At 41.3% G+C, this 26017-nt stretch overlaps 1 protein-coding gene across 3 annotated transcripts in view; it reads left to right on the top strand.

Moving 5' to 3' along the window:
* Positions 1-23991, top strand: part of LOC116744802 (zinc finger protein 256-like) — a 53845-nt gene extending 29854 nt beyond the window's left edge. Inside the window, exons 4-8 of one of the 3 annotated variants that reach the window (XM_032614906.1) lie at positions 4820-4871; positions 8542-9093; positions 10356-10482; positions 19276-21603; positions 22542-23991. In XM_032614906.1, coding sequence (XP_032470797.1) covers positions 9061-9093; positions 10356-10482; positions 19276-21599 — 2484 coding nt within the window. In that variant the 5' untranslated portion in view covers positions 4820-4871; positions 8542-9060 and the 3' untranslated portion in view covers positions 21600-21603; positions 22542-23991. Of the gene's footprint in view, positions 1-4819; positions 4872-8541; positions 9094-10355; positions 10483-19275 lie in introns of all 3 variants that reach the window. The other 2 variants (XM_032614905.1, XM_032614904.1) reach the window with 2 other exon arrangements.
* Positions 23992-26017: the final 2026 nt, after the last annotated feature.

Below are 26017 nucleotides of genomic sequence, written 5' to 3'. Positions count from 1 at the left end.
TGTCTGTTTCTTGTTATATAAAGAAAAACAACAGCAAAACAAGTTTATTAACCACATTTACGTGAACAACAATTTTTGTCTTCTTTTTTGGCTGCGCTAGACTGCATGCAGGATCTTAGTTCCCCGACCAGGGATGGAACCTGTTCCTCTGCTGTGGAAGCACGGCATCTTAAGCACTGGACTGCCAGGGAAGTCCCAACAGCAGTTGTTTTAAACCATCTAAAATTTAGATGCTTCCAAAGAATTCAAATTAGAATTCATCATAGCATCACATCCTTCAGATTCATATTTTACTTGTTTAAGTTAATGGTCAATAAATTATTAAATTGTTTTTATATTTACTTATTTTATTTATTTATTTTATTTTTTGGTTGCATCAGGTCTTAGTTGCAGCACACAGAATCTTTCATTGTGGTGCACGGGCTTTTCTCTAGTTTTTGTGCACAGGCTCCAGAGTGCACAGCCTCTGTAGTTGTGGCACGAGGGTTCCAGAGTCCATAGGGTCTGTAGTTGAAGCACGTGGGCTCTCTAGTTTTGGTGTGCAGGGTCAGTAGTTGCAGCATGGGGTCAGTAGTTGTGGCATGTGGTCTTAGTTGCCCCATGGAATGTGGGATCTTAGCTCCCTGACCAGGGATTGAACTGGTGTTGCCTGCATTTCAAGACTGATTCTTAACCACTGGACCACCAGGGGAGTCCCAGTCAATAAATTATTAAATAACAAATGGTTAACTTGAACTAGAATTTAGGGGACATCTAACTTTTGATGAAGTACAGACTAGTTATCATGATTATATGCTAACAAATAAAATATTTCTGGCAGGATACACAGTAGTTGATAACAGAACTTAACTCCTGTATTATAGAGGATGGGGGAGTAAACAGAAGAATGAGGAAATAGCATTTTATGTATATGCACTTAAATCTACTCAAAATTTTCTAAACAAAATGTCTAGGTTTTATAGTACACATTGAAAAAATAATCAGGAAAACACTGGTAAAACAAAACAAAAAAATGTGTGTGGGGGTATGTATGAAATTAATCAATACATGCAAATTATAGAAAGATATAGGGAATTATAATAAAGAGAAATTACATAAATGAATTTAAATAATAACGAGATACATCATTTAAATGGGAGTGAGCACCACAAAGTTTGAGTAATTACAAGAGATCACAAAAAATCTTTGAATCCTGGACCAGTTGTGGTCACATGTCTCATCCCCATTAAAAACTGCAGTCATTCATGAAAAATATCTAGTCTGTGTCCTGCCTTTTTCGGAGTGATTGCTGTTGAAGGACACTTAGGGACTGAATCAAGCACATCTTATTTTCAGGGGATGTGACTGGAAAATTCCCCTCCGCCTCCAATCCCCACCCAGGTCTGTGGCTTGAATTTTGGAGGTCAGATCAGACCAAGTTATCACTACTCAAAGAAGGAGTGGGACGAAATCGTTAAAAATCCTCACAGATCTGGAGCCAGTGGTGACTTTCAGGGAAACACTTATTCCTTAACACCATTATGCACCTTCATTATTCCTTCCCTCTAAGCTTGGCAATCTTTCATTCATTCTTTCTTTTATCAAATGAAATGTTTATTATTTCGAATGAGAGGTACCTTCTTTGCACTGATCCCAGTAATTTGCTGTAGGCATAAAATTACTGATAAAGTGCATCCTGTTCCCCAGAACCAGTAAGAAAGAAGATGGAGGTGTTCAGTTCTATATTAATCACAGAAAGTTTACAGAGGCTATTCAGAGTTCTCTGTAGTAACAGAACCGATGTATAGACAGGGAGAGAGAGAGAGACTTAATTTATTATTTATTTATCTATTTATCTTTTCTCAGCGATAACAGTGGTAAGAGAGAGACATTTTAAGGAAATGGCTCACAAAATTGTGGTGGATGGCAAGTCCAAAACCTGCAGGGAAGGCTGGCAGGCTGGAGACCCCGGGAATAGCAGATGTTGCAGTCTGAAGACAGCTTATAGGCAGAGCTCCCTCTGTAAGTGTCTGTGTTCTAATCTCCTCCTATTATAGGGACACCAGTCATATTGGGTTAGGGCCCACCCTAATGAACTCACAGTAACTGAATTACCTCTTTAAAGACCCTGTCTCCAAATACAGTCTTATTCATAGGTCTTGAGGGTTAGGATTTAAACATATGAATTTGGTGGGGGGCATGGGAGGACACAACTCAGCCCATAATACTTCATACTCTGACATCACTGAATTCATGTCCTTCTCACATAAAAAATACATTGACTGCGACCCACTTGCCTGCAAAGTCTTAACCCCTTGGATCATGCATCACATGCCCATCATATCTTCAACAAATAATCATCCAGCCACAACCTTGATGTTCTCTCAGGAGCAGCCTTCCCCAGTTTTTAGAAGAGAGATAGGCTTAGAATTCCCCTAGTCTTCAAGTTCCTGGTCCTTTTTGCTTAACAATTCCTGCTTCAGTTTCTCTCTCTCCTCTTGCATTTACTGTGAACAGCAAGGAGAAACCAGGCCATGCCTTCAAGAGCTTGCTTAAAAATCTCATGTCAGTATCCAGATTCATCACTAACAGGTTCTACTTTCCACAAAACATGAAAATGCAGTTTGGCCAAGTTCTTTGCCACTATAACAATGATTGCCTTTCTTCCCATTTCAAATAACATGTTCCCACATTTCTGTTTCAGGCCTCATCAAAAGCAGCTTTAATATTTATATTTCTACCACTCTTCTGTTTATGATGATGTATGTATATCTGTAAGATGATAGCTTTTTCTACAGCTTTCCTTTTTTTCTCTCTGAGCCCTCTTCAGAATCACCTTTAACTTTCATGTTTCAATCAGCAGTCTCTTCAGGGCAGTCTAGGCCTTTTCTAACTTGTTCTTCAAAACTCCTTCAGCTCTGCTCATTACCCAGTTCTAAAGCCGCTTGAATATGTGTAGGTATTTGTCATAGTAGCACCTCTCTTCCTGGTTCCGAAGTCTGGACTAGTCAGTGTTCTTCAGAGAAACAGAATCAGTAGGGGGGTGTGTGTGTGTGTGTGTGTGTGTGTACACAGTGTGGAGGCACAATTCCTTCTATCCTTGTGTGTACCCTTATCATCTTACAATATATTGCATATTTTATTTATTATTTGTTTTGTCTGATGTATATCTTTTTTGTTGCTAGTATTGGCTTAATAGAGGCAGGTCCTTTACCAGATATTTTTCTTTCTGATACCTCTTATAGACACGAATAATGTTTGACACACATCAGATGCTTAACACATGCCTATGGAAGCAGTGAATAAAAGTATACCCATTTTGTTCATGTTCCTTTTTAAGATTCTGTAAGTTCTTCCTACTTCTCTCTTTTCTTCTTCTTCCAGGCTGCAGTAGCGTTCAGAAGTCAGAAATGAAAAATAATAATATTTTCTAGGTAAAACACTTGGGTTGGTGAGAAACACAGCCCATGAAGCCCATCCTTTGTCTTAGCTGTTTTCTGTCACTTTTTAGACTGTGTCTTGCCTATCAATTTTACCTGATCTTTTCCAGCCATTTCAGATATGTTATGGCCTGGGTTCCTGGCTTCTTCCCCTCCTCAATAAATTACTTAATCACTGCTAATAGTTCTCAATAATTTGATCATTTTAAAATGTTTCTCTAAGATCATCTCAAGTCCCCATGCTCACACTGCCACTGCATTTATGTGTGAAATAAAAATTCCTTCCCAGCAAGTACATGACCTGATGTTGTCCCAGACTTTTATCTACTGGGTAAAATGACCCCTGTGTACATGTGCAAAGATAGGAATTTGGAAAATTTTGGCTTACAGTGGTATTTATGCCATGACATTGAATGAGATCACTAATGTGTGCAGATTGTGAGGAGAGATGACTATTGATTAAACTCTCAGGAATTCCATTACTAAGTGGATGAGAGAAAATGAAGAATCTGCAAATTTAAGTTAAAAATGCAAAAATTATCAATGGTGTCTAAAGCTACTGAGAGGACGTTTAACCAAAATCTTACCTATCACTGTTATGTTTAGGAGTTTGCTCATGACATTGGTTTTGTGAGGATAAAACTGCACGTAGAATGAGTGAAGAATTACCTAAGAGTTGAGATAATAGAATAAGAGAGGGAAAATGCCCTAAAAAAGTGGAGTTGTAGGGACTTCCCTAGTGGTGCAGTGGTTTAGAATCCGCCTGCCAATGCAGGGAACACGGGTTCAATTCCTGGTCCAGGAAGATCCCAGGTGCTGCGGAGTAAGCCCATGTGCCACAACTACTGAGCCTGTAATCTAGACCCTGCGAGCCACAACTACTGAGCCCACACGCTGCAACTACTGAAGGCCGCACACTCTAGGGCCCACGTACCAAAACTACTGAGCCTGCCTGCCTAGAGCCCATGCTCCAAAACAAGAGAAACCACAGCAATGAGAAGCCGGCGCACTGCAATGAAGAGAAGACCCCGCTCGCCACAAGTAGAGAGAAAGCCCGTGTGCAGCAACGAAGACCCAACTTAGCCAAAAAATAAATTAAAAAAAAACAGTGGAGTTGCAAAGGGTATAAGAAATGGTAGAATCATATAATGTACTGGATGAAAGAGTGACCTGTAATTGTTTCAAGGTGTCCAATATTTATCAAGTTATTTTTAAGAGATTCAAAGAGACTGAAGCGCATTGATGGGATTATCTTACAAGAGATTTGATAAAACAACTTGTCTTGGCCAAGAGCTTCTCCTTAGGATGTCTCCGTAAAGGGTCTTTGAAGACAGTGGCAGTTTTGGAAGGAAATATTTTCTAGATGATATTGGATATAAACTTGTCCTTTGTCTTCACAGAGTGGGCAGGAGGAGTTGTCTTAGCCATTAAGCTTTGCCCCAGTATTTCAAGGTGGGTATAATTCAGAGTGACATCCCCCAAGTGCATTGGATTCTGCTTTTTCCTCTGCTGGATACTGTAGCACCTGATAAATACCTTTAGTTGCTGTGAGTAAACTGGACCAAGAAAGAGGAAAAACAACTACAGAAAAAATTCATAGATACTGTTTTTCAGTCATTTCAGAAAGGTGTATTGCCTCACTACATGCATTCATGTTGTTCTTCATTGACCTGATGTGTTACGGGCTCATGGTCTACCAGCGGCTTCATGGGTCTTTTCCCACACAGACACAAGCAGAGAATCCAATGCATTCACAGCAGCAGCCTCTCCCCTAGACTTTCCCATGAGACCAAAGCACCATTCTTACCGTGCTGAGGAAAAAAACTGCGTGCACCATTCTCATTCTGGTGAATATGTTGTCTGCTTTTACCCTCTCTTTTTATTTTATCTTTTTGGATAACTCTGATTATGAACCCACACCATGGTCTAATGAACGCCTCTGCAAAGGTACTTTCAGGTTTCCCGACATTCATCCCTTAGTGCTTTTTGGCAGTGACACTCAGCTCTCTCAGTTTAGCTTTCCTGTTGGGCAAGGAAAACAAATATTCTGAGTGTAGCTCCTGGGCTATAAGTTCTCTCTAGAACACCCCGCCATGTATTTAATCAACTTTATATATTTGTAGGCTCATGTTTTATGTCATTTCATCTTCCAGAAGATTTTGACTCAAAATTGATAACAGTGATAATAGCTCTGCTTTGTATTACATGTAGAGTATAAAAACACGAAAGCTACTCATAGTTATTCAAAAATAATTTTCTAAAAGTATATAATGTTATTCACTACAGGTTCAGGGAATTTTATGATAATATAGAGAATGTTCAAGATTTAGGAGTGTAGGTTATAACAGCACTTTAATTTAAACGTTAAACTTTATGTTGACACTTAAAAGATTTATTTGAATTTACAAAGCATAGTGGGGAAAATAGATGTTTCATTTGGAGAGCAAAAGACCTGGGAATACTCTTGAGCTGTAAAGTCACATATGGAATTCAAAGACTGAAGGAAGATCGATGTGTTTGTGGTATAGTGTGTGATGGGAAGAGTGATGAGAAAACAAGCAGAGGAAGCAGGTGAAGGCTTTTTTTGCCAGGTATCAGAGGATATCTCAGTGATGAGAATGATCCGAACTTTTTGTAGGGAAGATGATGAGTTTGTGGGGGATTAGTCAGGTGGGATAATAATCAGTGTTGTATATGGTAACAAGTGTAAGTATTCGATTCAAATAAATTTACTTTATTAAACTCTACATTTTAGCATCATTTAATATTTGTTTTAATTGAAAACTTTGTGTTTGTTTGAAGTAGTTCTTAGAAGTGATGCATTTACAGTATTTAATGGGCATATTTTGGAAATTACGCTTTTATGAAAGTGAATTTTAGAAATTGTGATCTATTGGCAATTGGAGGATACTTTTAAAAGTTGAATGCTCTTTTCCTCTTTATTACCCAACTGTAGTAAGTTATTTGCCTTTTATTACCACTAACATTTATTAACATAATACCTGTCAAATGTTGAAGCACTAACTCACAAAGGGCCTGTATTTGGACATAGGGCATTTATAGAGGTAAATAAGGATAAGTGAGATTGTAAGAGTGTGGCTGTATTCCATTAAGACTGGTTTCCTTCTGTTTGACAAAAACTCAATTAACAATCAAGAAGAAAAAAGTTAACTTTATTCAGTTAAACAGGTTTATAACCCGGGAGACAGAGTCTCAGAATGTCTGAGATCTGTTCAGCCTGTTAGAAATTGAAGGCACAACGATATACATTTATGAGACAAAGGATCATACAACAAAATGACATGCTGACATTTTACACAAAGTTCATAGGCCAAGTAAGCATGTACAAAGCAGTCAGTGAGTCACCATAACCCCCAAAAGAGTTGGGAAACAATGCTAATCTTTTAAGAAGTTACATTGCTAGCATCAGAAGAAAGGGGAAAAAAATTGACCTTTGCAGTCAAGAAAGCATTCCCATCTTTGAGGAAGACTAGTTAGTGTGTAATGCAGAAGCACACTGCACATTAAGGAGGTAGAGAGGCCAAAGCAGAAAATTTTATGTTTAAATTTTCTTGTCCTGCCTTGAAATATAAATTTCATTGCATCACTCATAAGATGAGGGATAGACACCAGGAGTATGCACACGGGGAGAAAAGGCCATGTGAGGACAGAGCAAGAAGTTGGCTACCCAAAAGCCAAAACAGAAGCCTCAGGAAATACTATACCTTTTGACACCTTCCTGTTAGACTTTCAGCATCCAGAACTGCAAGAAAATTAATTTCTGTTATTTAAGCCACCCAGTCTATACTCTTACTAAACCAGTTTCATTTGCCCGATGCACAGCAAGCCAAACGCTGAGACGCTGAGGTTTGCAGCAGAGAAACTTTATTCATAAGGCAGCCAAGCGAGCAGAAGCAAAGACAAATCTCAGATTCACCTCCCCAAAGGGGAGAGGCTAGGAATGTTTATGGGATAAAGCTGGGTGAGGGGATGGGAATTGAAGATAAGAAAAGGTGATTGTTGTTCTGCACAGGTAAAAGTAAGCTACAGATTTTTTCATGAGACACTTGTTCAGAAAATGGCAGTGTTAGCATGTTCTGAGGGTGGGCTGTTGGCCCTCTGACATCAAAAGGTCACTGAGCCGACATTTGCACATGCCCAGATGGAGGGTCAGTGGTCTTAACCAGTTTTAACCAGCTCGAGCTCAAACTGGACACAGCTGACTCCTGATTTCCTAAAACACAACTTGGGCAAAGATCTTATTGTTTAGGCTATTTGCCGCTTGGGAGTACCCGCAAGTTTTTGTAAAAGCAAAGTGAGTTTGATAAGTGAAGGCAGGTTACAGTTTATAACTTATGACTACCCAAGGTTTCAATAGTATTAAAATGTTATGGCAGCCCTAGCAGACAAACACAATTCTCATTTAATGTTTTCTCATCACCAAATAAATGAGCTCAACACCCAAGAAATATAGTTAGGCCTACAACACCACTTCTGCTGTCACAGTAAAGTCTGCCATCAGACAACTGAAGGAATTGAAGGACCATAGAAGCACCACCATTTGAAACCTTGCTAGCCTTTAATAGATGGGTAGGTTTGTGTAACAACAAAAATATATATATATATATATAGAGAGAGAGAGAGAGAGAGAGAGAGAGAGAGGATTACACAATTGTAACAATTCTAAAAAGGCCACAAAATAAAAATTAGCTTTTATACAATTTAGGACGTTTAGTTTGGCAGTTACTATTTTTCTTCCACTTTTGATGATCCTGTTAATTTTTGCTTCTACTCCTCAAAATGACTGATAACATAGGCAGGGGAACCGTTTTCTGGGGGAACCAGAGGCAGAGCTCCTGCTTGTCCATCCGCTTCAGGGCAGCCTAACATCGCACTACTTGCTTTTCTGTCATGGACCTCAATGGACTCTTTTTTCTTCTTCCTGACCAAACAAACTGAAACTTAAAAAACTGAGTAACACTTCAGACCACATGCATTTGAACAGCAATAAAAAATGTTTCTAGCTATGTGTGGATTCATTTTATACACGAATGACTGGAATGATACGGCCATTTAGATGAGTAGATTTGCGAGCATCGCAAATAATAGTTTTATCCTCTAGGAGCTGCCTGGGCTTAATGGAGTCTGAAATAATGTCTCTTCGCGGCCTTTAACAACGACCAAAGCCCCTCCCTCCTTTGAGGTAGGAACACCACCAGCAGCGTTCCTCAAGGGGCTGCAAATCCAATGCTCCTGTTGAACATTATGAACTAGATTCGCCGCAGCCTCTGGAGCGCTGGGAACTACATTACCCTGAAGGCACAGGCCGAGAGGCAGCAACGGCCAATCAGGGTGAGGGGTTCCCGCGCGTGCGCGTCTGGGCGGGACTTCTGGCGACCCCGTTGTGGCGGTCATTTATGCTCCCCTCCGGTTTGTTCGCCTTCCGTAACGTTGTGTCAGGATCGAAGTGACTGGACCGAGAAGATCCGAGAGGAGGGCCTGTTCCCGCAACACAGAGGCAGGTCTGAGGCTAGAAGACGCCGCCCGGGGTATCGCGCGTCAAGCCCGGGAGAGTGACCGCCGTGCCCGCGTCTCGCCTCATCTTCCGCAGCTCCCGGACCCGCTCCGTCCACCGAGTCCGATGGCGACGGCGGCGCTGAGGGACCCGCCTGAGGTAAACGCTCGTCCTCCGGCCCCTCACCGCCCACAAGGCACCAGACACTATAGCCCCGAGTGCGGGGCGCCTGCTCACGTGCCCGCAGCCCAGGCCGCGGTGTCCAGGACGGTGAGGCGGCCGTGGGCGGCGCGTGGGCGAGGGTGACAGGCGAAGGAACCGGCAGGTGCAAAGGCTTGGAGGTCGGACTGAGCCAGGAGGATTCGGGAAACCTGGGGTGCATCTTATGACTGCAGTAAAGAGAGTGTGAGGTGGAATCACGCCTGGACCGGCAGAGAGAGAGGTTGTTCCTTTATTCTGAGGGACCTGGGAGCCACGGAGGGCTGTGAACGGACGAAGAGCAGTGTATGTGAGGGCTTTAAAAGTTTTCAAAAAGCTGCTCAGAGAACGAACGGATTGGATTGGAATGGGGGTGACAAAGAGAGGCACAGGGAGTTGAGTCCTCGTCCAAGGTCACAGGATCTGATGAGAGACAGCAGAGGTTAGTCAGTCAGCCTGAGGTCACTAGGTTCCAGGATACAAGGGAGTCCTGCACACATGGAGACCAACCATGGTTGCCTTCCTTTTTCGCCCAGGTTCTGAAGGTTGAAGAGGCACTTATGGAACCTATGTAAGGCAGGAGAGGGTGTCCCAGTCCCTCACTGGTTCTCGGTGGCTAATACTGAAACAGAGATCAGAAGCAAGGCAGGCAGGGCTTTTCCTGGCTATGGGCTCCCTCAGAGAACTGGGATTGTACCAGATCATGTTTGATTTTGTTAAGCATTCTGTGGATGCCATGTTCCAAGTACCTGGGTGAGTCCAGAGAGATGCCTGTGATGTGGGGCAGGGAGGTGGTAGAGCTGTGGGAGTGCAACTGTGAGGTCTGAAGATGTGAAAGAGGTTTGGTCAACTGAATGACGTGCACATCAAGGGGAATTGTGAGCTGAGGGCCCACAGGACCTGGTGTTGGGGATTAAGGGTAAAGATGAGCCCATGTTTGGCTGTGTCTTGGAGGCACAATGTGGGAGACCTCAGGGGAATTACTTCGGGGGAGGGATGGGGCCCTGTAGGCCAGGCCCAGAGTTTAGATGGCGTTTATCCCCCCGGCCACCGCCTTTTGTGGCTGAGGGCTGAACACAGTGAGGAGAGATCAGGCATCATTGGCACCAGGCCTGACGTGGGGAGCTCTGATGGAGGATGACCATGGAATACGTGTGTGAGGAGATGAATTGTGGGTCCTCAGAGAGAGAATGTTTATGTTTCATCTATCTCATTCATGACAGGGTGGTGTGACCTTTGAGGACATTGCCCTGTACTTCTCCTGGGAGGAATGGAAGCTCCTTGATGAGGCTCAGAGACGCCTGTACCATGATGTGATGCTGGAGAACTTTGCACTTATATCTTCACTGGGTAAGAGACTCACCCTCCCCAGTGACCTGGGCTAGGCTCTGTATCCTGCCTCACCCTCTTTTCTCCAAGGTGTGCTCTGTCCTTCTCACATATGGACCTTGGGCACTGCTTGTTTCCCCAGCTTTCTGGGTAGTTGCTGTGATAGGTAGGGCTGGGTTGTTTGCACTGCCTCCTTCTCTCCCCATAGCCCCAATACAGTCTGTACTCAACGCTCGTAGGGGTGGATTTGAGGTCAGCATTCTTGCAGTGAGGCTAATGGATTGCATCTTACTTGTCCTTTCCCTGGTCAGGTGGTGAGTCCAGGTCCATGGTACTTCTGTGTCCCAGGTTTTGTTCCTTCTTATTATCTGACATTTCCTGCTGCCTCCATATGCCAGGAATTGAAGGTATTGTCATGACCATTACTTACCTGGACCATGGGCTGTTTTCTAAGGCTGTCCTTAATGGTTCTACTTGTGGTGTTTAGATCTCTTTTCTTTTTTCTTTTCTCCAGCTTATTGAAGTATAATTGACAAATAATACTGTATGTATTTAAAGTGTACAGGGAGTTCCCTGGTGGTCTAGTGGTTAGGATTCAGCACTTCCACTGCCATGGCCCGGGTTCAATCCGTGGTCAGAGAACTGAGGTCCCACAAGCCGCACAGTGTGGCCAAAAAATGAAAAAAAATTAAAAAGTACAAGGTAGTGTACAATGTCATGATTTTATATACACACATACAGTATGAAATGATTACTACGGTCAAGTTGATTAACACATCCATTACCTCACATAATTGTATTTACATTTTTCGTGTGTGTGAAAACACTTAAGATCTACTTTGTTAACCCATTTGAAGTATACAATACAGCATTATTAAGTATAGGCCCCATGCTGTATTAGTTCCTCAGAGCTTATTCATCTTATAAAACTGACCAACATCTTCCCATTTCCTCTAGATCTGAGCACCCTGCATCTACTCTTTGTTTCTATGGGTTCAACTGGTTTTTTTCCCACGATTCCATATGTAAGTGATAGCATACAGTATTTATCTTTCTTTGGCTTATTTCACTTTGCATTATGCCCTCCAGGTTCATCATTGTTGTCACAAATGCATGATTTCCTTTTTTAATAGCTGAATAATACTCCATTGCATATAAATATGAGACTTTATTAATCCATTCATTCGTAGACAGATACAGGCATATTGAAGGTTAGGTTCCAGACCACCGCAATAAGGTGAGTAACACAATAAAGCAAGTCACCAAAAGTTTTGTTTTCCAGTGCCTATAAATGTTATGTTTACACTGTATAGTAGCCAGTAAGTGTGCAATAGCATTATGTCTTAAAAAGCAACATATATACCTTAGTTAAAAAAATACTTTATTGCTAAAAAAATTTTAATCATCATCTGAGTTGTATCTTTTTGCTGCTGGAGCAATTTATTTTAAAAAAATTTTTTAATAAATTTATTATTTATGGCTGCGTTGGGTCTTTGTTGCTGTGCGCAGGCTTTCTCTAGTTACAGCGAGTGTGGCTACTCTTCATTGTGGTACAGGGGCTTCTCATTGCAGTGGCTTCTCTTGTGGAGCACAGGCTCTAGGTGCATGGGCTTCAGTAGTTGTGGCGCGCGAGGTCTAGAGTGCTGGCTCAGTAGTTGTGGCACAAGGGCTTAGTTGCTCTGCGGCACGTGGGATCTTCCCGGACCGGAGCCTGAACCCATGTCCCCTGCTTTCGCAGGTGGATTCTATTTTTTGTTTGTTTGTTAATTTTATTTATTTATTTTTGGCTGCGTTGAGTCTTCATTGCTGCACGTGGGCTTTCTCTTGTTGCAGCAAGTGGGGGATACTCTTTCATAGCAGTGCACAGGCTTCTGTTTGGGGTGGCTTCTCTTGTTGTGGAAAATGGGCTCTAGGCACACGGGCTTCAGTAGTTGTGACATGCGGGCTTAGTAGCTGTGGCTCGCTGGCTCTAGTGTGCAGGCTCAGTAGTTGTGGCGCACGGGCTTAGTTGCTCCGCACCATATGGGATCTTCCCAGACCAGGGCTCGAACCCATGTCCCCTGCATTGGCAGGAAGAGTCTTAACCACTGCGTCACCAGGGAGGCCTGGCAGGTGGATTCTTAACCACTGTGCCACAAGGGAAGTCCCTTGCCTTAATTTTGACTGATCAAGGTGCTGACTGATCAGGTTGATGAAGGTTTTGGTGGCTTTGGCAATTTCTTCAAATAAGACAAGAATGATGGTTGCCACATCAATGGACTCTTCCTTTCAGGAATGATTTCTCTGTAGCACGTGATGCTGTTTGATAGCATTTAACACACAGTAGAACTTCTTTCAAAATTGTAGTCAATCTTCTCAAACCCTACTGCTGCTTTATGAACTAAGTTTATGTAATATTCTAAAGCCTTTGTCATCATTTCAACAATCTGCACAGCATCTTCACCAGGAGTACATTCCATCTCAAGAAACCATTTTCTTTTCTCATCCATAAGAAACAACTCCTCATCTGTTAAAGTTTTCTCTTGAGATTGCAGCAATTCAGTCATCTTCCAGCTGCACTTCTAATTCTAGTTCTCTTGTTTCTTCCACTACATCTGCAGTTACTTCCTCCACTGAAATCCTGAACTCCTCAAAGTCATCTAGAGAGTTGGAATCAGCTTTTTCCCAACTCCTGTTAATGTTGATAGTTTTACCTCTTCCCATGATTCATAAATGTTCTTAATGGCATCTAGAATGGTGAGTCCTTTCCAAAAAGGTTTTCAATTTACTTTGCCCTGATCCATCAGAGGAATTGCTATCCATGGCAGCTATAGCCTTATGAAATGTATTTCTTAAGACTTGACAGTGTAAACTACTTGATCCATGGGCTACAGAATAGATGTTGTAGTAGTAGGCATGAAAAGAACATTAATCTTGTACATCTCCACCAGAGCTCTTGGCTGACCAGCTGCGTTGTCAGTGAGTAGTAATATTTTGAGAACATTTTTTTTTTCAGAGCAGTAGGTCTCGACAGTAGTCTTAAAATATTCAGTAAATCATGTTATAAGGAGACGTGCTGTCATCCAGGCTTTGTTGTTCCATTTATAGAATATATGCAGAGTAGATTTAGCAGAATTGTTAAGGGCCTAAGATTTTCAGAATGATAAATGAGCATTGGCTTCAACTTTCAGTCACCAGCTGCATTACACTTAACAAGAGAGTCAGCCTGTCCTTTGAAGCTTTGAAGCCAGGCATTGACTTCTCCTCTCTAACTGTGAAAGTCCTAGATGCCATCTTCTTCCAACATAAGACTGTTTCATCTACATTAAAAATGTGTTGTTTAGTGTAGCCATGTCCATTAATTATCTTAACTAGATCATCTAGATAACTTTGGTACAGCTTCTACATCAGCACTTGCTGCTTCACTGTGTACTTTTTTTTTTCACCTTGTACTTTTATGTTATCGAGACAGCTTCTTTCCTTAAATCTCATGAACCCACCTATGCTAGCTTCATACTTTTTTTTTTCCAGCTTCTCACCTCTCTCAGCCATCACAGAATTGGAGAGAGTTGGGGCCTGACTCTGGATCAGGCTTTGGCTTAAGGTAATGTTGTGGCTGGCTTGATCTTGGATACAGATCACTAAAATTTTCTCCATATCAGCAATAAGACTATTTTGCTTTCTTATTATTTGTGTGTTCACTAGAGTAGCACTTTTAATTTACTTGAAGAACTTTTCCTTTGCATTTATTGATACAACTTGGTTAATACTGTTTGGTCCAAGGGCCTGGCTTTCAGCCTCTCTTGGCTTTTAACTTGCCTTCCTCACTAAGCTTTATCATGTCTAGCTTTTGATTTAAAGTGAAAGACATGTGATCCTTCCTTTTACTTGAGCTCTTAGAGGCCATTGTAGGGTTATTAATTCGCCTAATTTCAGTATTGTTGCATCTCAAGAAATATGGAGGCGAGAGGAGAGGGAGAGAGACAGATTCACCGGTCCGTAGAGCAGGCAGAACACATACAGTGTTTATCGATTAAGTCTGCTGTCTTATGGGTCCAGTTCGTCGCACCCCAAAACAAAGATCACTGATCACAGATCACCATAACAAGTATAACAATAATGAGAAAGTTTGAAATATCGCAAAAATTACCAAAACGTGACTCACAGACACAACATGAGCAAATGCTGTTAGAAAAATGGCGCCAGTAGACTTGCTTGACACAGGGTTACTGCATACCTTCAATTTGTAAGAAAATGAGTTATCTGCGAAGCACAATAAAGCAAGGTATGCCTGTACTTAGGTTGTTTTTATACCTGGGCTATTGTGGATCATGCTGCAGTGAACATGGGGGTGCAAACACCTGTTTGAGATACAGATTTTGTTTCCTCTGGAAATAGACACAGAATTGGGATTATTGGACCATGCAGAGTTCTATTTTTAATTTTTAGGAAATTCCATACAGTTTTCCCTAATGGCTGTACCGATTTACATTCCTACCAACAATGTAGAAGGTTTTCCTTTTCTTCACATCCTCACGAACATGTATCTCTTGTCTTTTTGATAGTAGTGTTCCAGACAGGTGTGAGGTATCTCATTGTGGTTTGGATTTGCATTTCCCCGATGTTAGTGATGTTGAGCACCTTTTCACATACCTGTTGATCATTTGTGTGTTTTGGATAAATATCTGTTCAGGTCCTTTTGCCCATTTTTAATTGGATTCTTTAGTTTTTTATTGTTGAATTATATGAGTTCTGATCTTTTCTGGATATTAACCCCTTATCAGATAAATCCTTTGCAAATATTTTCTCCTTTTCCTTAGGTTGTGTTTTCATTTTGTTTCCCTTGCTATAAAGAAGCATTTCCACTTGATATAGTCCCACTTGTTTATTTTTGCTTTCATTGCTTGTGCTATTGGTGTTACCTAAAAAAAATCGTTGCCAACACTAATGTCAAGGAGCTTTTTCTCTGTATTTTCTTCTAAAAGTTTTACAATTTCAGGGTTTATGTTTCAAAATTTTAATCCGATTCAAGTTAATTTTTGTGAGTGGTGTGAGATAAGGCTCTAGTTTCATTTTTTTTGCTTGTGGATAACCAGTGTTTCCATCACCATTTTTGGAAGAAGCTGTCCTTTCTCCATTGTGTGTTCTTGTTGTGCCTATCAAAGATCAGTTGACCACATATGCGTGAGTTTATTTCTGGGCTCTGTATTCTGTTCAGTTGGTCTATGTGTCTATTTTTATGCCAGTACCATAATGTATTAATTACCATAGAATTGTAATAGTTTGAAATCAGAAAGTGTGATGCCTCTAGATTTGTCCTTTTTCAAGATTGTTTTGGCTATTTGGGATTTTTCATGGTTCCATACAAATTTTAGGATTGTTTATTCTATTTCTATGGAAAATGTCATTGGAATTTTGATATGGATTGTTTTCAATCTGTAAATTGCTCTTTGTAAAATTAACAATATTAATTTTTCCAATCCAGGAATACTGGATATCTTTCCATTTATTTGTGTCTTCTTTAGTTTCTTTCATCATTGTCTTATGATTTTCAGAATGTAAATCTTTCATCCCCTAGATTAAATTTGTTCCTGAGTATCTTATTCTTTTGATGCTATTTAATATAAGATTGCTTTCTTAATTTTCTATTCAGACAGTTTGTAATTAATGTATATAAATGCAACTGAAATTTGTATATTGGTTCTTTTTATCCTGAAACTTTACTGAATTCATTTGTTAGGGTGGAATTTTGGGGTTTTCTACATATAAGAGTGTGTTACCTGCAAACAAACACTTTTCCTTCTTCCAGTCCAATTTGACAGCCTTTTCTTTCTTTTTCTTCTCTACTTACTCTGGGTGGGGCTTCCTGTACTATGTTGAGTAAAAACGGATAGGGTAGGCATCCTTGTCTTGTTCCTGATGTTAGAGGAAAACCTTTTAGCTTTTGAATGTTCAATATGATGTTAGGTATGGGTTTGTCAGACATGTTGAAGTACATTCCTTCTATACCTAGCTTTTTTTTAAAAAAAAAACAATTAATTCGGCTGTGTCTGGTCTTAGTTGTGGTGTGCAGGATTTTTTAGTTGTGCTGTACAGGCTTCTCTCTAGTTGTGGTGTGCGGGCTCAGTAGCTGTGACCTGCAGGCCCTCTAGTTAGAGCGCATGGGCTCATTGGTTGCAGCGCACAGGCTCTCTAGTTATGGCATGCGGGCTCCAGAGCATGTGGGCTCAGTAGTTGCGGTGCATGGGCTCTCTAGTTGTGGCAGGCGGGCTGCAGAGTGTGTGGGCTCAGTAGTTGCAGTGCGTGGGCTGAGTCATTGCAGTGCATGGGCTGAGTAGTTGCAGTGCGTGGGCTTAGTTCCCCAACCCAGGACTGAACTCATGTCTCCTGCGTTGGAAGATGGATTCTTAACCACTGGACTACCAGGGAAGTCCCCCTTCTATACCTAACTTGTTGAGAGTTTTTATCATGAATGTATATTGAATTTTAAAATGGTTTTTCAGCGTCTATTCATATGATTATGATTTTTATCCTTCGTTCTGATAATGTGGTGTATCACATTTATTGATTTGCACATGATGTTGAACCATCTTTGCACCCCAAGGATAAATGCTACTTGATTGTGATGTATGATCCTGTAAACGTGCTGTTGGATTTGGTTTGCAAGTATTTGGTTGAGGATTTTTGTATCTGTATTCATCAGGGATTTTTTTTTTTAATTTACTTATTTTATTTATTTATTTTTGGCTTTGTTGGATCTTCGTTGCTGTGTGTAGGCTTTCTCTAGTTGCGGCGAGCGGGGGCTCCTCTTTGTTGTGGTGCACGTGCTTCTCATTGTGGTGGCTTCCCTTGTTGAAGAGCACGGGCTCTAGGCATGCAGGCCTCAGTAGTTACAGCACATGGGTTCAGTAGTTGTGGCTCGCAGGCTCTAGAACACATGGGCTTAGTTGCTCCGCAGCACGTAGGATCTACCTGGACCAGGGCTCAAACCTATGTCCTGTGCATTGGCAGGCGGATTCTTAATCACTATGCCACCAGGGACACCCTCATCAGGGATATTGACCTGTAATTTTCTTCTGTTGTATTCTTCTTAAATGGCTTTGATATCAGAGTAATGCTGGTCTCATAAAATGAACTTGGAAGTGTTCCTGCTTCAATTTTTTGCAAGACTTTGAGAAGGATTGATATTAATGTTTTAAATATTTAGTAGATGGCTTCCCTGGTGGCACAGTGGTTGAGAGTCCACCTGCTGATGCAGGGGACGCAGGTTCATGCCCTGGTCCGGGAGGATCCCACTGCCATGGAGCAGCTGGGCCCATGAGCCATGGCTGCTGAGCCTGCACATCCAGAGCCTGTGCTTCGCAACGGGAGAGGCCACAACAGTGAGAGGCCCGCATACTGCAATAAATAAATAAATAAATAAACATTTAGTAGAATTCCCAGTGATTTTGCCTAGTCCTGGGCTTTTCTTTGTTGGGAGATTTTTTTTATTAGTGATTCAATCTGCTTACCAGTTATAGGTTAATTCACATTTCCTATTTCTCCATGATTTTATTTTGGTAGGTTTTATGTTTACAGGAGTTTTATTCATTTCTTCTGAGTTATCCAATTTGTTGGCAAATAATTGTTCATTCTAGTTTCTTTTGATTGATTGTATTCCTGCAGTATCAGTTGTTATGTCTCCTCTTTCATTTCTGATTTTGAGTCATCTCTCTTTTTTTCATAATCTAGCTAAAGGCTTGTCAATTTATCTTTTCAAAAGAACCAACTGTTGAGATTTCCCTGGTGATCAGTGGTTAGGACTCTGCACTTCCACTGTAGGGGGCCCAGGTTCAATGCCTGGTCAGGGAACTAAGATCCCAGAAGCCATACAGAGTGGCCAAAAAACAAAGTAAAAAGTTTTTTAAAAAAATTAAAATGCCTCTTAGTTTTATTGGTGTTTTCTGTCATTTTTCTAGTCTCTATTTCATTTATTTCTGCTCTGATCTTTATTATTTGTTTTATTTCTGCTAACTTTAACCTTAGTCTGTTCTTTTTCTCATACCTTGAGATATAGAGTTAGGTTGTTTATTAGAGATCATTCTTTTTTCTTAATGTAGTCATTTATTACTATAAACTATCCTCTTACAATTGCTTTTACTGCATCCCATAAGTTTTCGTGTGTTATGTTTCCATTTACATTTGTTTGAATATGTTTTTTTTTAATCATTTCTTGTTTAACCCATAGGTCATTCAGGAGTGTGTCATTTAAATTCTACATATTTGTGAATTTCCCAGCTTTCCTCCTGTTAATAATTTCTAGTTTTGTACCATTGTGGTTGGAAAAGATATTTAATATGTTTTCCATCTTTTTAAATTTGTTAATACTTGTTTTGTGACCTAACATGTGATCTATCCTAGAGAGTGTTCTCTGTGTACTTGAGAAGAATGTGTATTCTGCTATAGTTGGATGGCATCTTTTGTACATGTCTGTCAGGTCCCTTTGATCTTAGGTGCAGTTCAAGACCAACGTTTTCTTATTCAGAGTGGGGCATTGAACCCCTAATATTACTTCACTGCTGTCTTTTTCTGCCTTCATATTTGTTTGTATTTGCTTAATATATTCGGGTGTTCCAATATTGGATGCAAATATACTTGTAATTATTATATCCTCTTGATGAATTGACTGCTTTATCATTATATAATGACCTCCTTTGTCTCTTTACTTAAAGTCTGTCTTTTCTGACATAGTATAATTACCCCTATTCTTTTTTTGTTTCATTTGCACGTTTGTGGTTGGATTGCCCCTTTCCAATAAAGTGAATGTGTACCTCATCGGTGTTTCTTTGCATTCAGGTGTCTGGAGTGGAGAAGAGAATGTTGAGGCATCCTTTGAACAGAGTGCTTCTGTGGTAATGTCACAGGTCAGGACTTCCAAGGAACCTTCATCTTCCCAGAAGACTCACCCCTGTGAGATGTGTGGTCCAGTTTTGAGAGACATTTTCCATTTGACTGAGCAGCAGGGAGCACAACACAGCCAGAAACTATTCAAGTGTGGGGCATGTGCAAAAGGATTTTATTTCAGTGCAGACACTCAGCAGCACCAGGAGCAACACATGCAAGAAAAACCGTTCATAATCGGTGTGGACAGGGACTCATTTGTGAAGAGCAGCAATTTCCATGTGTCAGGGGAGACTTTTACCTGCAAGAAAGTTGCAGAGGACTTCCTAGCCACCTCAGGACATCTGAATCAACAGGCCATTCACACTGGGGAAAAACCAAACACAGTCACCCACTGCATGGAAACTTTACAAAGCAGAAAAAGTCATTGCACCAGGGGAGAATGCAAGAAAGCCTTCAGCCCCAAACACACACTTGTTCAGGCCCAGAGTGTCTACACTGAAAGACAGTGTTTTATGTGCAGTGAATGTGGGAAAACATTCAAGTATAAATCCTCATTTGTTGTGCACCAGAGAATTCACACTGGTGACAGGCTTTATGACTGTGGCGACTGTGGAAAATCTTTTAGGGGAAGCTCAGCCCTCATTCAACATCGAAGAATTCATACTGGGGCAAGGCAGTACAAGTGCAGCAAATGTGGGAAATCCTTTAGCCAAGAATTTGTCTTCATTTATCCTCAGAGGAGTCACACTGGAGAAAATTGCCACATTTGCCGTCAGTGTGCACAATCTTTTAGCCATAGCTCCATCTTTTATCAACAACAGACAGTTCACACTGGAGAAATGAGTTTTGAGTGCACTGAATGTAGGAAGTCCTTTAGACGAAAATCTGACCTCATTGAACACTGGAGGGTTCACACAGGAGAGAGGCCTTATGAGTGCAGTGAATGTGGGAAATCCTTTACTTCTAGCTCCGCCCTTCGTTATCATCAGAGAGTTCACACTGGAGAAAAGCCTTATAAATGTGGAGAATGTGGGAAGTCTTTTACTTCTAGCTCTGGCCTACGTTATCATCAGAGAATTCACACAGGAGAAAGGCCATATGAGTGTACTGATTGTGGAAAGTCTTTTACCCAAATAAATCACCTCATTATACACCGAAGAGTTCACACAGGAGAAAGGCCTTATGAGTGTAGTGAATGTGGGAAATCCTTTAGCCACAAATCTTACCTGTCTCAACACCAGAGAGTTCACACTGGAGAAAGGCCTTATGAATGTAGTGAATGTGGGAAATCTTTTACCTCTGGTTCCGCCCTCTGTTATCATCAGAGAGTTCACACAGGAGAAAAACCTTATGAGTGCAGTGAATGTGGGAAATCCTTTACCAATGGACCGATACTCATTCGACACCGTAGAGTTCACACAGGAGAAAGGCCTTATGAGTGCAGTGAATGTGGGAAATCCTTTACCCAAAGAAATCATCTCAACATACACCAGAGAGTTCATACAGGAGAAAGACCTTATGAATGCATTGAATGTGGGAAGTCTTTTACCTCTGGTTCTGCCCTTCGTTATCATCAGAAAATTCACATTGGAGAAAGGCCTTATGAGTGCAGTGAATGTGAGAAATCTTTTACCTCTAGCTCTGCCCTCCGTTGTCATCAGAGAGTTCACACAGGAGAAAGGCCTTTTGACTGCAGTGAATGTGGTAAATCTTTTAGGGACAGTTCCCAATTGAATCAACACCAGAGAGTTCACACTGGAGAAAAGCCTTATGAATGTAGTGATTGTGGGAGATCCTTTAGCCAGAATTCATACCTCTCTAAACACCGGAGAGTTCACACTGGAGAAAGGCCTTATGAGTGCAGTGAATGTGAGAAATCTTTTACTTCTGTCTCTGCCCTTGGTTATCATCAGAGAGTTCACACTGGAGAAAGGCCTTATAAGTGCAGTGACTGTGGGAAATCTTTTACCAATAGCTCAATACTGATTCGCCATCGGAGAGTTCACACAGGAGAAAGGCCTCATGCATGTAGTGACTGTGGAAAGTCCTTTACCCAAAGAATTCACCTCATAATTCACCGGAGAGTTCACACAGGAGAAAGGCCTTATGAGTGCAGTGAATGTGGGAAATCTTTTACCTCTCGTTCCACCCTTCATTATCATCAGAGAGTTCACACAGGAGAAAAGCCTTATGACTGCAGCGAATGTGGGAAGTCTTTTAGCCGAAAATCTAACCTCTCTCAGCACCAGCGAGTTCACACTGGAGAAAGGCCTTAAATGTGTAAGAAATGTATAATTTCCTTGTTCAGTGTAATGACATTGGATGAAACTGTGAGGCACTAGTTGTCTCATGCATCCAAACATCAGGAATAGAGAGATTTCTCATAATTTTCAGTTTTGTGGGAAGCATGTGTGACTGTGTTACACTCTCTAACCTACCCAGGGCTCTTGATAGATTTATGTCACTGCCACTTTCTGTAGCCAGATCCATTTCACCTCTATAAGCTGGCACATCCCCACAGTGTGCATCAGTCACTACTGCAGTGTGCTCATTGAAGCCAACTCTGTTCTCTCATTTCTGGGAGGAAATTAGGAATAACCTGAACCTTTAGGATTCCCTTTCTGACCAGCTTGGGCATGGGCCTGACCTACTATTGGCCCAAAGAACATCATATGAGTTCATCTGGCAGCTTCCAGAGAAGGATTACCATTTTCAGGGACACGTTGGTCTCAAGATACTTGTGATGAATTTTTATACCTTCTGAGTCACCAGCTAAAGAACTGCCAGCCATTGCTGGCAGATCTGCCAGAACATTGCTTTCGTTTGAACAGTAACAAAGACCTTACTGTTTAAGTCCTCTTTAATCTTGGACATTCTATTTACCAAATAGGGTAGGTTATAAACAGATTTGGGCATGAAGGGGCGAGCAACTTTTATGGGGATATCAAACTTTCTATGCCTCAGAGGAGACATTACAAAGGCAGAAATTAACTTACTAGTTTTTGCCAAATTTGCATTTCTGCCCGTGGCCTCCTAGGAAAGACTGCAGGACTTTCTTGTCTTCATTTGAGGCCTGGATGCTATGAGTTTTAGGAGACTCAGAGGGCACCCTGAGGAGGGGTCCAGTGTGACAACCTCAACTGCTTCTGGGAGCAGCATGAATTTTTTCCGTTGTTCACAGGGCATGTCAGCAATGCTGAGGGAACTCTCTTTCCCAGGTCTTACAAAGAGCCAGGCAGATTTTTTAAAAAAGAGAGAAAAGGAGAATCTGTAGTCCACAGATGTGTCTCTTGTGACCCAGGCTGCATTCCTGTTAACTCTGGTGGAAAGTCATTGCTCACTCTATTTGCTGTCTTTGAGGTAAGACTGACCGCCAGAGGGCATGACAAAGTGGAATGAATGTAGGATTGCCAAACCTATTTTCCCAAAACAGTTGGACATAGTTTTTTTTTTTTTTATCTTGAAGCATTTCAAAAGTTATTTGTTATCAGATAGCTCTGACATATGTATGGAACTGAAACCATCATTGTCATGGTAATGACTGTATCTGTTACTGTATATTTATCTCATGACCTTTTATAATCTCTCTCTTCTTGCCCCTCACACCCCTTCAAGTAACCATTGATTTACTTTCCTTTATAATATGTAACTTTCCACTTTCTAGAATTCATGTGATGGGAATCAAAGTATTTACTATTTTTCCTGCTTTTATTTATGTTACATAAATACTTGGAGAGTCATCAATGATATATAAGCAGCTCACATTTTTTTTTTCTAAGAAACATTCTTATATTTGAATATACTACTATTCATTCATTTGCTTATGGACATTTGGGGTTTTTCTAATTTTTGACTATTGGGGAAAAAAGCTGGTACAAACATTTGTGTATAAGATTTTATGTCGATGTATATTTATCTTCAGTAACTCAGAGTGCAAAGTTTGAGTCATAGGGTAGGTGAATGCTTAACTTAAACAGACTAGCAAATTGTGATCTGAACTAATTATACCTTTTTCTTTTCTTCTTTTTTTTTCTGATTGTGCTGCACAGCTTGCGGGATCTTAGTTTCCCAACCAGGCCTCATCAGTGAAAGTGCAGAGTCCTAACCACTGGACTGCCAGGGAATTCCCATTTTTTTCATTCTTACCAGCAGTGTATGAGAGCTCCATTTCTTCCACATCCTGGTGAATATTTCATTTGTTCATTCTTTTTTTTTTTTTTAACAAATGTTGTCACTTTATTATATTGTACATATGTGTCTTTCTATATAAATGGGATAAAACATAACATTCCAGAATATTAGTGTTTTTATTGGGAATGTGTATTTCTTTTTTTTTATTATTTGTATTTTTTTATAGTCAGTCATTCTTAATTTTAACCCTTTTTGTAAGTTTGTCCAGCTATCTGTTGTTTTATTTGCATTTCCCTAAAGATTCATGATGAGCATTTCTTCAGATGCATATTTGCTACCTCTGTATCTTTAGTGAAATGTTCATATCTTCTGCCTATTCTGTGAATTTTGGCTATTTTCTTCCTTTCACAAAAGAACAGTGAAACAGCCAAGTTGTATTGGAATTTCACTCATTTTGTGACTTTTTAATTTATGGAATAATTGTTTTTAATACTGGAATAATATGTTCTAATTTTTTCAATTTTTTATGCTATGTGCAATGTAATGGAAACATATACCATATACTTTTAATTTTAATCTGTGTTATTAATGTACTCTCCATCACTTTCTAAGGTCCAGACATTTAATAATACCACAAACACTTGCTTAGTAGTGTTCGCCCCTTTGCCTGGTCTATCATCATGGGAGTTGGTGGGTTGGAGCAGAACTCTTGGTGAGGGAGACGAGATGGCATCAGGATGAACAGGGTGTTTTTTGAGTCCCAAAGCCTAGCAGGACTGGAAATAAGGCAGTAATCAGACTCCCCAAGCCCTGGGTCAGGCAGCCTGGGTTTGAATCCTGATCCCAAAATATTGTGACTCACAGGCAAATGACCACCCACTCTGGGCCTCAGTTTCCCCCTTTGTAAAATAGGTATAAAACAGGTATAAGTTGTGGCTCTACCAGTGAACTCTGGGAGGTGAAGAGCTGAAACGTGGCTATACCCGCAACCTTGTTGGACCTAGGCAGCACTAGCCTCTGCCTTCTGTGACATTCCCTGGCCAGGCACCCCTCATTTTCCCCAAAGTCCCTGGGTACATTTGGGAAAGAAATGGGGCTTCTCAGAAGCCACTGACCCACCCACCCCACCCACCCACCCACAAGGAGGCAGAGGCTGTACTGACATCTCAGTGTGGGTTCCCCACCTGGGAATCTCTGGACAACTTGCTAGAGCTTCCTGAGCCTCAGTTTGCTGACTGACATGGAGGTGATGAGGCACTTACCTTGGTTCCTGTGAGGATTAATAAAAGTAACAAAATACTGAGTACCTAACGGTGCCAGGATTCAAGGGTTTGCTTTATGAACATATTCTCTTTAATTCTCACAACCCAAGATAGTGGGAACTATTATTGTACTGCTGGGGAAATCCAGGGTCAGAATGATGTTGTGGGTTCCCCAAGGTCACACAATGGACAAGTGTCTGATTCAAGATGCTGGATTCATACCCCTAAGTCTAGCTCCAGAGCTGGGGATGTTTAATCCCTTTACCTCAGCACGTGAAGCACTCACCCCTGGGCAGGCACGCACAGAGTTCCAAGGAGTCTCAGCTGCTGTTACCTTTGTTGGAATTATCAACATGACCATTTCCCTACTTACCACCTGCCCTCACAGTTCTCACAGGAATGCCCTTGTCTGTCATTACTAGTGGCTTCCCCAATGGGAGGTTTTTCTCTCAGCTGCAATTGCATTATGTCCAAAGGCTGCACCTTCCTCTCCTTTGAGCACAGCACAGAGCTTAACCCTCGAGAATCAGTGATTCAGGGCTGGGTCTCTCCACCTTCATCAGCGACTTGAGTGACAGCCTCTGATGCCATCTAACATCCCAATATGAGGTTTGACTTTTTCAGGTATTTGTAAACTTCATTCTGGAGGACTAGAGACAGCCCAGTCCAGAGGACCTGGTTCCAGGAGGTGATAATGGAGACCTATGTGCTCCTGGTCTCACTGGGTAACAGCTCACCTCTGCTCCATTCATGGACCCGCTGCCTATTTGGTTCTGTCTGTCCTCTCTGTCCAGGACTGGCTGGTTGAGAAGACCACTGGCATGCACTGTCCTTCTTCCCTGCATTCCTCACCATGTTCTGGACCGACGTCCTCTATTCTAACCTTTCTGTCTGCACCAAGGGTCTTTTGGTAAAAAACACAAGTCCTCACCTGAGTGCCCATCACACTCTAACCACATCTGAGGTCCCCACTCCAGATTACACAGAAGGGGAACTGACTAGCCTAGCCTGGTTGGGTCATATGTCCCCTCGGTCCAGTTAGCAAGGTCATGGGTGATAGGCTGCTTCAGAGAAGAGGGTGAGTCAGGCAGTACTTCTTGAGAATCATTTAGCATCAGTTAATCCAGGGTATCTTCTTAAACCATACAATCCCAGTTAAAACAGGCTCCTGGTGACTTCCCTTGTGGTCCAGTAGTTAAGACTAAACACTTCCAATGAACGGGGTACTGGTTCGATCCCTGGTCGGTGAAGTAAGATCCCACATGCTGCGCAGCATGGCCAAAAAAAAAAGGTGGGGGTAG

Source organism: Phocoena sinus, chromosome 19 (assembly GCF_008692025.1).
Source record: "Phocoena sinus isolate mPhoSin1 chromosome 19, mPhoSin1.pri, whole genome shotgun sequence".
Classification (NCBI taxonomy): domain Eukaryota; kingdom Metazoa; phylum Chordata; class Mammalia; order Artiodactyla; family Phocoenidae; genus Phocoena; species Phocoena sinus.
This window is presented reverse-complemented; position numbering and strand designations above follow the sequence as displayed.